The 14,479-nt window shown below is 35.2% G+C and overlaps 1 protein-coding gene across 1 annotated transcript in view; it reads right to left on the bottom strand.

The window, feature by feature from the left end:
- MDGA2 (MAM domain containing glycosylphosphatidylinositol anchor 2) overlaps positions 1–14,479 on the bottom strand; it is a 1,032,651-nt gene that overhangs the window by 355,021 nt on the left and 663,151 nt on the right. Inside the window, exon 5 of the mRNA XM_066342601.1 lies at positions 2,016–2,148. Within this exon, the coding sequence (XP_066198698.1) occupies positions 2,016–2,148 (133 nt within the window). The remainder of the gene's footprint in view (positions 1–2,015; positions 2,149–14,479) is intronic.

The following is a 14,479-nucleotide window of genomic DNA, read 5'->3' as shown; positions in this document are numbered from 1 at the left end:
CGTTATGTTTATGATAAATACTTTATAATGAAATTCTGTGAATTTTATAATGAGGTCTAAGACAGCTAGATTAGGCATGATAAATAATGGCATTCTGTGGCAGTAGATTTTTTGTAATCAACAGAAGCCAACAAATGATTAGATACTCCATGGCAGCTATAAAATGACAAGTTCTACCATAATGCCAACTCATAGTAGAAAGTTAAGAAAACACATTATTGGTAAATCTATAGGTGACACTGACTTTAAAGCGACACCCAGATATTGCTTTTCCAAGCAGTTCTAAAAAATAGATTTCCATTAACCAAAGTTTCTTTCACAAAATGGCATGGCTTCAAATAAAACAGCCTTGTAATAAAGACAACATTTGCTTTCTAAAGCATTTATTTATACTTGTTTGAACTGTATACATTTCTAGGTCATTCCCCAGAAAGTCTAATTCAGCAGTACGGGAAAAGTCCGGGAAATCATATTCCGCGTTGTAATTGATCAGCTGTGAAACTTTGAGAAATCCTCACTCACAGTAGACATTGTTTCTATCTTTATGGGCATTGTACATGTTAAGAAATTTATTGTAATTAAAAAGTGTATTTGACTACAGAGATGTTAAAATGAAATTTTGTCTGTACCAAAAATGCATTTGTTATTCAATTATTTGATCTCCACTACAAAATTTATTTCCAAAGTTGCATTTTTATAAACATCTTGACAGACTGATCAAACCATATTTATAATAGACTATTCTCCCCATCAATAAGTCACACAGTCTCCTTGACATTTTGCACATCAAGAGTTAAAAACATGGGGATTTTATATCATTGAGATTTACAAGAATAAAAACTATAAAGAGCACCTGGCTTTCACAGTGATTACGGCAACGGTGACTCATGATCTTCCAGTGTTAGAAAAGCAATGAACTAGAATGTATGTACTGATTTGTCAGTTTGTAGACATGTTGACATGAAGATGCTGAAAGCTTAACTTATTCCTGGTGCTCTTTGAGAGTTACCTCAATGATTTCACCTATTTGAAATGCACAAACCATTCCCACTTTGAGCACCGCTGGATGGGAGAGATGCCTAAACAAATCTGGCTTGAATATGTAAAACTCCAGGTACATGAAGAGTCAAACAAGGCATTAGCTTTTATTTTTAAAACCAATTATGTACCATTGTTCTAATGCTCACTTTGTCATCAACATCAATCCAAATTTTTTGTGAGATTATTCGTAAAAGAGAATAATAGATTATTTCATTTGCTCTAGATACACCATACGTTAGCTTGAAAAATGAAGAATAACAGAAAGCGGAGAATGCTCCTGTGCTCCCGATAGAACAGGTACTGAAGCCTCTGCTTTTTGAGTTGTCAGTTGTTGAAATCCAGCTAACAAATAAATCACTCAGCTGCTTTTAAAAACCTCAGAAACTGAAAAGTCTTTCACCTCTTGTGTTAATCTTCTCCTTTGAATTTAAGATAAGAAGCCCTTACTTATTCTTAATAAAACACTCTGGCTGAGATTTAAGTTCCTTTTCTCCATCTCTATTGAAATTGTGAATAGTTAGTCAGTTTCCTTTTTAAGATTACTCTTCAAACATTAAGATCAATCTTGTTCCCACCCTTCATTAGCTAAAAATATTAAATATATTATTGTACCTCTTAGTCTTTAAAAAATTTTTTGTTTATTTTGATTTAGTTTATTCTCAAAACAACCCATTGAAGATACAAAATTAGTTATGATGTAAAATTAGTTATCATAATTCATAAAATATTTCATGCCAAAAGAACAATATAATCACATTCAGTTCTTATATGTTAATCACTAATTTTTATTTCTCAATATTTTATTTATGCTGTTTCAAGTAATGAGATGATTAACTTTCATAAGTCTTAGGTCCTCTAATATTTTATATGTATTTTTAAAGATTTTATTTATTTACTTTGTCTATAAGAAAATTAGAGCTGTTAAAAATTAAGTGTAGAAAATAAACATAAAACTCTCAGAAATAGTTCCTTACCTGTTTTATTGGAAAGTTTAAATGAAACCATCTTATCAGGAATATTACATACATTCCTCACCGAAGCAATGCAGCTATAATTAGCATAGTCCTGAGGTCGAAGATTCTTTAGTTTTAAAATCTTTGTTTCACCCTAAAAATGTAAAAAGGTCATTAGAAAACGTCAATAGTAACCAAAATGAAAGAAAGAATGATGTCATTAAATTGTATTAAATCATATTAGCAGAATATGGTAAATTATCTTGTTTTTAAAGGAAAATGCCCTAATTAAAAAAAACAAAAACATTGCATTTAAAAATAATAATGTAGTATGAGTAGAGATAAAAACTTACAGACTACAATGAAAATTCGTAATATTTTCTTTGCAAACTAACTTCCCAGAGGGGCAAAATCTATTTTTGGTAGTAGTTATGCAAATTATTATGCAAAGATCAGAACAGTGTACTCAATAGTGGAATTTATTCAACAAACACTGAAATCTATGCAGACTTCAACATAAAATGTTATGAAAGAAAAGGATTCCAAAGAAAAGCCGATCAATGAAACAACGTTGGTAAAACAAAGTTAATGAGGTCAATCTAATGATAGATAATTAAATTTATATATGTATAAGTAAATATTTTATAAATATGGAGGAGTGACAGGTGATCAATCTAAAACTGCATAAAGAAGTATTCATGACTGTAGCTATATTATTATTGTTCCTGTTATTTTACATTCAGGACTTCAAGGTCTAGGTGTCCCAGGTACACCTGCAATATAGGTAGATTCAAATAACGCAAATGACCAGAAATATCATGCAAACTCTTGATTAGCCAGAAAACCATGAAAAAAAACACTGAAATTGTTCAAGAACAAAGAACAACAGAAAGAAAAAATAACCACTTCTGCCCAATTTATATTAGGGAATTCTTTATCTTCCAAGTGTATGCATCTTCTCAAAATAAGTTCCTCTCTTAAATAACTTAGTCACGAAGATGGTATAGCAGTACCCCAATGACATCATATTTTGTATAGAAATTTTCAAAATGTTAATTTTTTTCCAGATAACATCTGTCCAAAACCATATGTTTCTTTTACTTCAGTAACATCCCTCAAATCTTAAAAATTTCAACAATAGCATATATTCGATAAAAGGATCAGAATATTTAGTGAGGATGCATAAAGACAATCTGTTCATTTACATACATACATACATACATAAATAAATATTTTTTTAAAAAAAGCCTGCTTATACAAGGCAGGCAAGCACACAGAGGTTTCCAAACAGATTAAGTGAACCTTTTCTTCAGTATGTATGGGCATGTGGCCATAATTCCTTTCATTCACCATCAAAATTCAGTCTTAACTCAGTCATATAGTTAGCATTTTCCTCTTTGGTGTAAGCAACAACCTTGTCAATTTTTATTTTAAAATGACATTGTATTTTTTTCTCTACAACAGTTATAAATGCACCCCTCACTAATATTCACAGAGTCAGTGTGTGTGTTTCTAGAACTTATATTTAAAACAAGTTTTCAGTGTATAACTGTGTGATCATTTAAATTAACTACATATACTGCCTAGAAAAGTATGAGTAGTTAGAAAACCTAGTTGAAAGAGAATGTTAGACTAGAACCAGTTGACTGAGGTAAGTTTCAAGTGAAGTGATATATTCTACTCCTCCTTCCTCTGTGTTACTGCTTAGATTTCATTGATTTACTTTCTCCTCTCAACAATTAACTGGTGGTATTTTCTGAAATTCTGTTTATTTCATAAGTATCCTCACTATGAACTTCCTCTTGATGACTTTAGCTTTGCTGATGAATTTCTATTATGAGCTCTATTCCTCCCACCACTACACCAACTCTGTATCCCTACTTCAAGATTCTTGTTTCAGATGCATATACTGAATGTTTCAGATGCATATACGAATGTTTACTTCAATATATTTATTCTGATGTGTCACAGAACCTAAAACTCAACATATTCTAAATTGAACTTAAAGAGTACTCCTCTAAATCTACTGTTCTTTCTTTAATAACAGAAATCTCCATTTTTCAATTCCTACTTTTTATTTGTATACTCAGTATGTCTCTCAGTTAGATCCTTTCATTGATCTTCAAGCATGTTTAATCTTGACATATTCTTAAATTTATTTTTAAATATAATCTGAGCTCTAAATGCTATAGTCAGCAGAAAAATCTTGCTTAGTATAGTTTAAGAAAGCAAGACCTAATAAAAAACCAGGAGGATAATATACAAATCTAACTATGTCACTTCTCTGTTTAAATCACATGGCTCACTAGTTTTCTTAAAAATAAATACAACAGCTATTGACATGACTGTGGACCCAACACAATCTGCATTCCCCTTTCTTCCCCAGTCTCATCTTCTTGCCTTGCACACATCTGGCTTCCTTCTGCCACAGATGATTTGTACATAAGTAGCTCTTTATGGCTCTGTGCCTAATCAATTTCAACTCATTCTTAGCTCCCAACACTCCTTACTTTCCACAGGTAAGCCTTTCCTCATTTTCTGGAGGAGGAGTAATCTCTTTTCATGAAATCTGCAATAACTCTGTATAACATATTCTCATTTTTCCATTTATTTTGGTAGTGAATTTATTTCCTGCCAACTTCTTGCCTTGCCTTTAAGTACCCAAAGGGCAGACAAGCATCATGTCTGTTTCATTCTTAGCATTAAGTTCCAAGCACCTAGATAGGACAGTGTAGAACAGACACTTATTAAGTAAATACTTTTTTCAATTAGAAGTACTATAACTGCCCATCTCTGAACACTCAGGCCTTTGCTTTACATATTTCTCTGGAGCTTCCTGTCCATTGGACACCTGATACAAACTCAGAAGAGGTTAATGTATACAGTTGATATTTTTAAAACATTCATACAGTAATAATAATTCTCAAATATATTCAAAGAATAAACAAAGTCATTTGGATAAATATTTTATGACAGTCTCTTTAGTCCGTGGAGTTATTTGTATTCTACCAGTATTTCTTGTTTATGTTTCCACTGACAAATTATTTTTAATCCATATTTTCTGAATACTATTTCAAAACTCCAGGGAAACAGCACCTACTAATAATATCAATGATGCTCTTTTGTTAAAATTCAATAAATCTTTTTTATGCCTCTATAGTTCTCTGCTTATTTCTAGCACATAAGATTACCATGTTATTTTAACAGGAGCTTTTGTAAAAATAATTGATTATAAATATAATATTTCAGTCACTTCTTGATTGTTTTGCATTTCATTTTTTATCAACTGTAAAAATTTTAGTTGGCAATCTTCTATTAAGACACTCTTAGTGGTATTTATCTGACTTATTGTCATAGTTTCCTTTAGCAATTGTACACCAATTCCTGACAAATCTCTAGATTGGGTCAGAAATGCTGATGGTGTTTATGCTATTCAAATATAAAGAATATAAATTGAGTAGTAATCTTGAGATTTTTTTTTTTTTTTTTTTCATTTTTCTGAAGCTGGAAATGGGGAGAGACAGTCAGACAGACTCCCGCATGCGCCCGACCGGGATCCACCCAGCACGCCCACCAGGGGCGACGCTCTGCCCACCAGGGGGCGATGCTCTGCCCCTCCGGGGTGTCGCCATGTTGCGACCAGAGCCACTCTAGTGCCTGAGGCAGAGGCCACAGAGCCATCCCCAGCGCCCGGGCCATCTTTGCTCCAATGGAGCCTTGGCTGCAGGAGGGGAGGAGAGAGACAGAGATGAAAGCCCGGCGGAGGGGTGGAGAAGCAAATGGGCACTTCTCCTCTGTGCCCTGGCCGGGAATCAAACCCGGGTCCTCCGCACGCTAGGCTGACGCTCTACCGCTGAGCCAACCGGCCAGGGCCAATCTTGAGATTTTATAAACACCAATAAGTATGGCCCAATAAATATAATCGTTAGCACAAACCAGTTAATTCTCATGTGGAACAATGCGACAAAATGGGCACATGAGAAGGAAAGGACAATTTTTACTGTGAAGTCTAGGTGCACAGTTTCCCAGTGGTTCACCTGGCACGGGATTGGAGAGTTGTTTCAGGTGAGCTAAGATGATTTACATCTTGTAATCAGGGAAAAAAAAATACCAAGATGTGTGAACCTACACTATAGTCATCTAGGGTAATAAGAAAAATGAAATCTGTGTAGCATGTCAGAGAGGCAGAGCGGCTAATACCACACAGCATATTGAAGGAATGTAGAAAACAGGCAGAGTTATGGAACAGTTTGAACCTTACCCACTTAATTAATTCACCACATTCAAAAAATGATGAAGACATTCAAGCTGACCCTTTTCCTCTCACTAAACAGCTCCCAAAGTTATGCTATCAAATGGCACGTGTATACATCTACAGATACATATAGATATTATATATTTACAATGATTTATACTTTACCATTTAGAACTGTTCTATCACATGATTTTAATTTATTTTGTTATTCACATACATTTATTGTTCTGTAATGTTGGAAGGTTTTTGCATGTGAATTTCCATGATTTATAAAACATATTTTTAGTTGATTATTGTCTAATTACATAATTAGTCTAATTAGTCTAATTATAATCAATTATGTAATTGATGTAAATATGTTGTCTTATCATTAGATGGTATAATTACAATACACAATATGATATCATAAAATCTTTACAAAAGTTCTAGAGAAATAGTGTAAATATGTATAGTTTGTAAAATTTAAGTACATAGTTCTTTAACATTCACAGAATTATTTTTAACACTTATATTTAAACTTTTTTTTTTTGTATTTTTCTGAAGCTGGAAACGGGGAGAGACAATCAGACAGACTCCCACATGCGCCCGACCGGGATCCACCCGGCACGCCCACCAGGGGCGATGCTCTGCCCACCAGGGGGCGATGCTCTGCCCCTCCGGGGCGTCGCTCTGCCGAGACCAGAGCCACTCTAGCGCCTGGGGCAGAGGCCAAGGAGCCATCCCCAGCACCCGGGCCATCTTTGCTCCAATGGAGCCTTGGCTGCGGGAGAGGAAGAGAGAGACAGAGAGGAAGGAGGGAGGGGTGGAGAAGCAAATGGGCGCTTCTCCTATGTGACCTGGCTGGGAATCGAACCCAGGTCCCCCGCACGCCAGGCCGATGCTCTACCGCTGAGCCAACCGGCCAGGGCTATATTTAAACTTTTAAAATTGCCTTTTTATAAAGAAAATATATACATCTGTCACTATGTATTACCAATGGCAACATTTTCCATTACAATAATAACCATAACCTTAAGTAGAATTTGCATTTTACTTATGAAATTGGACCTTTTTAAAATATGTATTTTCAGATATCAGTAAAAAAACCTTCCAATTCGCACTCACTTTTTGAATCTAATTATAATTTATTATTAACTTATGGATAACAATATATACTAGCCTACATCTTCAGTATTGAGAGGAAGTCTGAAAAGCATAATTATTATTTTTAGACTTATTACATTATATGCTTTTGAATTTACATCAGTCTCAGGAACACAAACCAATGTCATTTCAGAAACACTATCTACAAAATGGTATAAAGATTTTGTCACTCAACAGGATGAGGAAACAAATATTCAATCCAAATTGATACAGTTATTAGTTTAGTATGAATAAGCATGTGGGATAAATATATTTTACCTTAGAAATTATATTTTATTAAAAACAAGACATTGTTGAATAGAAAATATCTCTCCAAAAGTAGTTTAATATTCTAACATTAATAAATAAGCAGACTTATGATCTATCATTTAAATCTTCCACAATATAGTCTCAGTATACCTTCCCAGGTTTATTGTGCCCCTTTCCCCACTTAAACCAATTATTGTTCTCGTCAACCAGACAGAGCCAGGCTTTGGAGATATTATCTTCCTTCTGTGTTATTGCAGGTGCTGTTGATTTCCCTCTTGAATGCACTCTCCACAGAAGTATTGTGCGTCTCTATTTTGACAATAATTTTTACTTTATTTCATAATCACTGTCTACCTTAACTTCTCCCTACAAATATCAACAAAGTTAGAGAAGGAGCCTTGCTTGTAACCTCTATCTCTAGCAGAAAGTTGTTAATATCTTATGCGTAGATGTCAGTTATTTCAACTAGGTCTTAATTACACTATGAAGATGAGAGAGCCATAAGATCCACAGAAATAAATTTAAAAACTACCATCTTCCAATACCAACAATGCTAACATGGAAAAGTCTTTCATGATGAAAGTACAGATTGCAATTGATGAGAGACAATAGTCCAAAAAATCAGTAACACCTAAGAATTAAAATATACCTATATTTACATATATATCCACTAGCAAACTAAGCAAAGGGTGCAGTAAACACCATTCATATCTCATTCAAATAGCAAAGCCATTACACTAAAGCCAAAAAGAAAAAAAGAAAAATAAATTGTTCCTGGGAAATATTTCAAGAATACCACATAAAATTAATTTTAAACCTAAAATAAATTAGACATGTAGACCAAAAAATTGATGACTTTAACTCAAGAACACAATTTGACATTTTTAAAAAATGTATAGGCTTATTTCTTAATATAGGGGAAAAAACTAGATATGATAACTCTAAATTAGAACTTACATAGAAATTATATTTTATCACTGTAAAATTAAAATCACAGACTAAAGTTATTGTGCTACTTTCTATAGCTGGACAACCAAATTTCCATGGCAGTTAGAAGCTACAAACAAGGACATTGTTTTCTATCAAGTAGATTCCTGGGTAAAAATGTTCTCTACATCATACTCATCTATATTATAAAAACGGGCCTTTAAGGCTGGAATTAGCCCTGGAATTCTCAATCTATTAATTCTAATTATTTTCATTCAACAAAACTTTCATAGAAACTTTGTTTACTCTTTATCTCAATATTTGAAGTCACATATGACTAGAAATTTTATTGTAAGTACCATACATCCCCCTTGAGGAAACTGTAGAAAATATCAAAATGATAGTCCAGGAGGGTCAAATGTTGAACTCTGGCAATAATAGATGATTCATTGTTTTCTGAAAAGTAGAGATGTACAGCAAGCCTCAGCAGTTCTTATTTTCACACTATTAGAGAGAGTCACATATTTATGTTACCGAATTAATCTCAGTAGGTATTTCCATTTGTGATTCTTACACACAAATATACCCGCTATGGCCCATTGAAAAAGAAACCCTTGGATCTCCAGGAGCAATATACAACTAGCTTCTTTGCCCCAGAGAGGAAATTTCTTTATAAGTAGGACTCCAGAATGTCTATTAAAAAATGACCAGCTTCCTGTGCTGCTCTGATAAACACATATATTCACAAAAAGACTCAAAGCAGAATCTCAAAGGGTGATAAATCTAAATAAAAAATAGTTTTGAAAAATCTTCCATGTGCTGTCAAACTGTTCATAAAGTGAATACTACATGTGACAAAGGAGTAAAATCATAATGGAAAGGATCAGGTTTTCATTTCTTGATTCAGATACATTGCCAATATCAATCAGCTTTAGTTCCTTAACTTTAATATCAGTCTCCTCAAATTTAAATTTAAAGATCTACAAATTTAAACAAAACTCCACTCAAAATCTTATCAGACTTTTTGTGAAAATAAACAAGATGATTCTAAAATTTAAGTGGAAATAGAAAGAAGCTAAAATATTCAAAACAACTTTGAAAGAGATGAACACAGTTGAAGGAGTTACTTTTCCTGATTTCAGGACTTCTTATAAGCTACAGTAATTAAGACAGCGTGGTACTGGCATAAAGACAGGCATATAAATCGATAGAACAGAATAAATAGTTCAGAAATAGACCTTAATATATAAGGACAATTGATTTTCAATTTTAAGTGTCAAGAAAATTTAGTGGTGAAAGAACAATCGTTTAAATAAATGGTACTAGAACAAATGTATATCCCTCTGGAAAATATTAATCTCAAACATTCCCTCATACCACAAACTAAAATGAACTCAAAGTAGAAAAAAGAAACATGTTGCTAAATATAAGTGGATGATAATAGTTTCAAAGAACAAAATAATGTCTTGCAGATTTAAAAATATATGTAGAATTAAAATACTAGACAAAAATAAAATATAAAAAGGGCAAATATTGTTAATGTATTCTTTGTTTATGTCCTTACTGAGGAAGTAGTCAAGGATGCAGGCTGTAATTTTTAAGTACTACTAGAGATAAGGACGTTTTATATGATAATCTACCATATTATCAAGAAGATATTATACTTAGTATACCAAGAAGAAATAATTCTAAATCTGTATGTACCAATAATGTATTGTAAATATGTACATAAAGCAATATTGGGAAAAGAGAAAAAATAGACAAATCCACAGCCATAGCCATAAACATTAACCAAACCCTGTCAATAGCTTAGAACAGCAGACACAAAAATCAGGAAATATTAATATATACAGAGTCTAACCAGCACTATTATTAACAAATATAACCTAATTGGCACTCCACAACTTTGGAATGCATATTCCTGTGGTGCACATAAATCATTTAAGAAAGTAGACCATAGGCTTAGCATAAGTCTCAATTATGTAATTTTTAAAGATTAAAATTACTTAAAGTGTGCTTTCTGACTTGGTGGAATTGGACTAGAAATCAATTAAATTATAAGTTGAACAAAGAAAGACAAAGGCTATATGATTTCACTTCTGTGTGGAATCTAAAGAACAAAATAAATGAACAAAAAATTAAAATAAAATTACTGATACAGAGAACATACTGATGGTGCCAGGTAGGAGGGAGTTTGGAAGGCTGGGTACAAAAGGGTGAAGGAATTGAGAATTACAAATTGGTTGTTACAAAATAGTCATGGGGAAGTAAGGTATAGCATAGAGAACATAGTCAATAATATTGTAGTATTGTGTATGGTGTCAGATGGGTACTAGACTTATCAGGAGGAGCACTTTGTAAATTATATAAATGTCTGGCAACACTGCCCTACCTGAAACTAACATAAAATAAGATCAAATGTCAACTGTAATTGAAAAATAAAAATTTTAAAAAACCCAAAATATTTAATGAGAAAGAAAAAAAATAGGAAGACCACAGACTGATTTCAAAGCACATGTCTAACAAAAGATTTGTATCCACAATATTAAGTATACCTAGAATTTATTTATAAAAAAGACCTAGAGAGAAATATGTTAAGAAAAATAATTCAGTCAGAGAAAAGCAAGTACCATATGATCTCACTTACATGTGGAATTTAATGAACAAAATAAACTAACAAACAAAATAGACTCATAGATTTGGAAAACAGACTGACAACTATCAGAAGGGATGGGCTGGGTGAAAAAGGTGAAGGAATTAAGGAAAAGAATAAAAAACTCATAGACACAGACAACAGAGTGGTGATTACAAGAGGAAAAGTGGGTGGGGAGCTAGAGGGTGCAGGGGGATACATGGTGATGGAAGGAGACCTGACTTGGTGTGGGTCTCCACACCAAGATGATGCATTATAGAAATGTACACCTGTAACTTATATAATTGTATTAGTCAGTGTCACCCCAATGAATTCAATTTAAAAACACACTTATATACCTATAATTTTAAAGTGAAGAAGGGGCATAAGAAATTAAAATTAAATGCAACATGAGCTCTTAGATAGAATCCAAGAATAGAAAAAGAACAATACTAGAGAAACTGGTATATTTTAATTAACAGTGTTGTGCCAATTTTATTCCCCAATTTTGATAATACTATTGTTTTTCATGATATTAACATAAGAAGAAGCTAGATAAGGCATATATAAGAACCTGATTGTTTTTAAAATTTTTCCATAAGTCTAAAATTAGTTCAAAATAAAAAATATTTTAAATTAAAAAAATTATAAGTAAAAAATTGTCATAGTTTGGGAATTAAATATATTAAAATTAATTCAATTATAATATCATTCTAATTCACAGTTTATTAAGGTTTCTTTAGTGGGTAAGGAGGAATGGAGTTGTAGAGTAGTTTCAAAATTACTAGAAATTTGGGGTCAACTATAACCATCCCATAGCTAGTAATCCAGACATCTCCACAGAAGAATTGGCTCAATATTTAAGACATATTTATTGGGAATACTCCATGTGTAAATCAATGTTTTAGCTGTTGAAATGACAAAGCTTCTATAATTAGTGAGTTGTGTTCAAATACAAGATATTTTGATAGTTTCAGTGCTATAAGAAAAAAACTAAAAACTGGGTATGAAGAAAGACCAACTAAGAAAAGGAGATGTTGCTTCACAGAGATTTGCCATAAAAAGCCTTTGGAGGTGATGAGTCCTCAGTATTAAGAAAACTGCCATAATATCTAAGTAAATTACATTTACATGGAGGGATCAACAGCATGCAGACATTCAGCATGTCTAAGGATGGTGAGATGAGAACATTATAGGAGGTATAAAAGATTAGGTCAGAGGGAGTAAGGCAGAGCAAGGTTGAAATGGTTTTGTAGGCTACGATACACTGAATCTACTACAGGTATTTTTTAAACCATCCAAGCAGTTTTATTTATTAATATTCATATCTACTAGGGATATCAAAGCAGAAAAAAAATGGTCACTCAGATATTTGGAGTTTTCCATAATAAAGCATGAAGCTCGTTAATAACCTAACATAGAGAGAGAAGATGGCGACTGAGTAGGCGGATGTTCCAACCGCACCTCCCAGGACCAAATTGGATTACAACTTAATTTAAGAACAAGCATCTTGAAAAACCAACTTTGGAATAAATGAAGAGGACTCTATAACCAAGGATCACAGAAGAAGCCACACGGAGACTGGTAGGAAGGGCAGAGATGTAGAAAGAGCTACCCCGCTCCCAGAAGCAAGTGATGGCTGAGGGTCCAGAGGGACTCTCACTGCAGGGAGGGTCACCCTGAGAGGTTTGGGGGCTCAGTCAGAGGCCCGAAGCCCCAGTCTAGAGCCCCAGAGCCTACAAGAGGCACCCAGACAGAATTTGCCAGTGAAAAGAGCTGGGGTTTTGTCTGTGAGAAAGAGATGGAGGTTTCTGAGACACAGGCTCCATCTTAAAGGGCCTGTGTAGAAAATCTCATTTTATAGCCACTTAACTGGGGCTCCACAGGACTGAGAGTTGAAAGGACTGGAGTTACGTGAGGAGAGTATAAAGTTGGAGGCCTAGGGAGAGACACGTGGGGGACAGCCACAAGAACCCCTGTGCTGAGTTATTCTCCAATACTGCAGTCGCCATCTTTCTTGAGTGGAGCAATCCCTTTTGAGTGGCATCAACCTGAGGAAAACCAACTCCTCTGCCCTCAGGAGTCTCTCCTGCACCAGTCAGAGTGAAGAGTCATTCTGAGAGGCCAGGAAGCAGGGTGCATGTCAGTGACTCAGTTTTTTAATGCTAAGGCTGGAGGTATGCCCCCGCACACACTCCTGAACCTAAGACCAATGCTTCCACCTCACAGGAGACTCAGTTGAAACTGTGGGTGGGCAGACCACACCTCTGGGTCTCAGGGGCCACACCCACCAGACTCCTGGTACCACACCCTACCGAGGTCTGTGAAAAAGTCTGGACAGACTGACATCTGGGGCCAAGGGGTGGAGCAAAACCCAACATCCTTCCTAATCCCTGAATTGCTACAGGTTCTAGACACTAGCAGAAGTTTATTCAGCAGCCGAGACAAACTAGCAGCCAGCAGACAGAAGTTGCAGAAGGACAGACATAGGGAACCTTGAACTTTTAACTGAACACGTCTCCAGGCTCAGTGTGAGTAAAAGCCAGCCTAGATGTGCAGGTGGTATTTCCATGTGCACCTGGGCCAGCAGAGGGAGCCACAAACTCTGGATTGCTTGTAGTTCCAAGAAGGTTGCTGAGGGCCAGTCACGGGCCGTTATCTCCCACTGGTCTGTGCCAGGTTTCTGCCAGGAAGGCCCAGGTTTGGCACATCCAGTGGCCAGCTGAGGAGAGTGTTGGTTCAAGACCTAACAACCCTTGCTAGAGAGGTATCCTCAGAAAGGGCTCCTCACATCTGGCCCAGCTGAGGTGAGTTCTGCTCTCTGTAATCAGTACCAGCACATTGACTCATGTGCATTGAATAGGGTGGAGCTTCAAAGTCATCTGGCCTAGGTGCTAGATATTCTACCCTGCTGGATAGACTCCAAAGGGGGAAAGGAGAGAGGCTTGGAGCATGGACATTCAAAGTGTGGGTCACTGTGAGCCTATTGTTGGATCTGGTCGAGGGGCTTAGCCACTTTCTGGGGGGCACAGACAGCCCCAGGAGAGGTCTCTTTCAGTCTTCCTCCTTGAGACTACGGTCTCATCAGCTGTAAGAATGTCTGCAGAGGACACTGTCGGCCCCACTTGATCTGGACCTACTGCTTACCTTGTTGGGGAGAAATAAAATTTGAATATCCAACAGTGGCTGAGGGATTAATTAGATTCTGGAGTAGGGACCATAATCCCTACTCAAGCGACACCTGAAGTAGGGGGTCCCACTAACGTTGTATTCCCAACC

This window comes from Saccopteryx leptura, chromosome 6 (genome assembly GCF_036850995.1).
Source record: "Saccopteryx leptura isolate mSacLep1 chromosome 6, mSacLep1_pri_phased_curated, whole genome shotgun sequence".
Taxonomy (NCBI): domain Eukaryota; kingdom Metazoa; phylum Chordata; class Mammalia; order Chiroptera; family Emballonuridae; genus Saccopteryx; species Saccopteryx leptura.
This window is presented reverse-complemented; position numbering and strand designations above follow the sequence as displayed.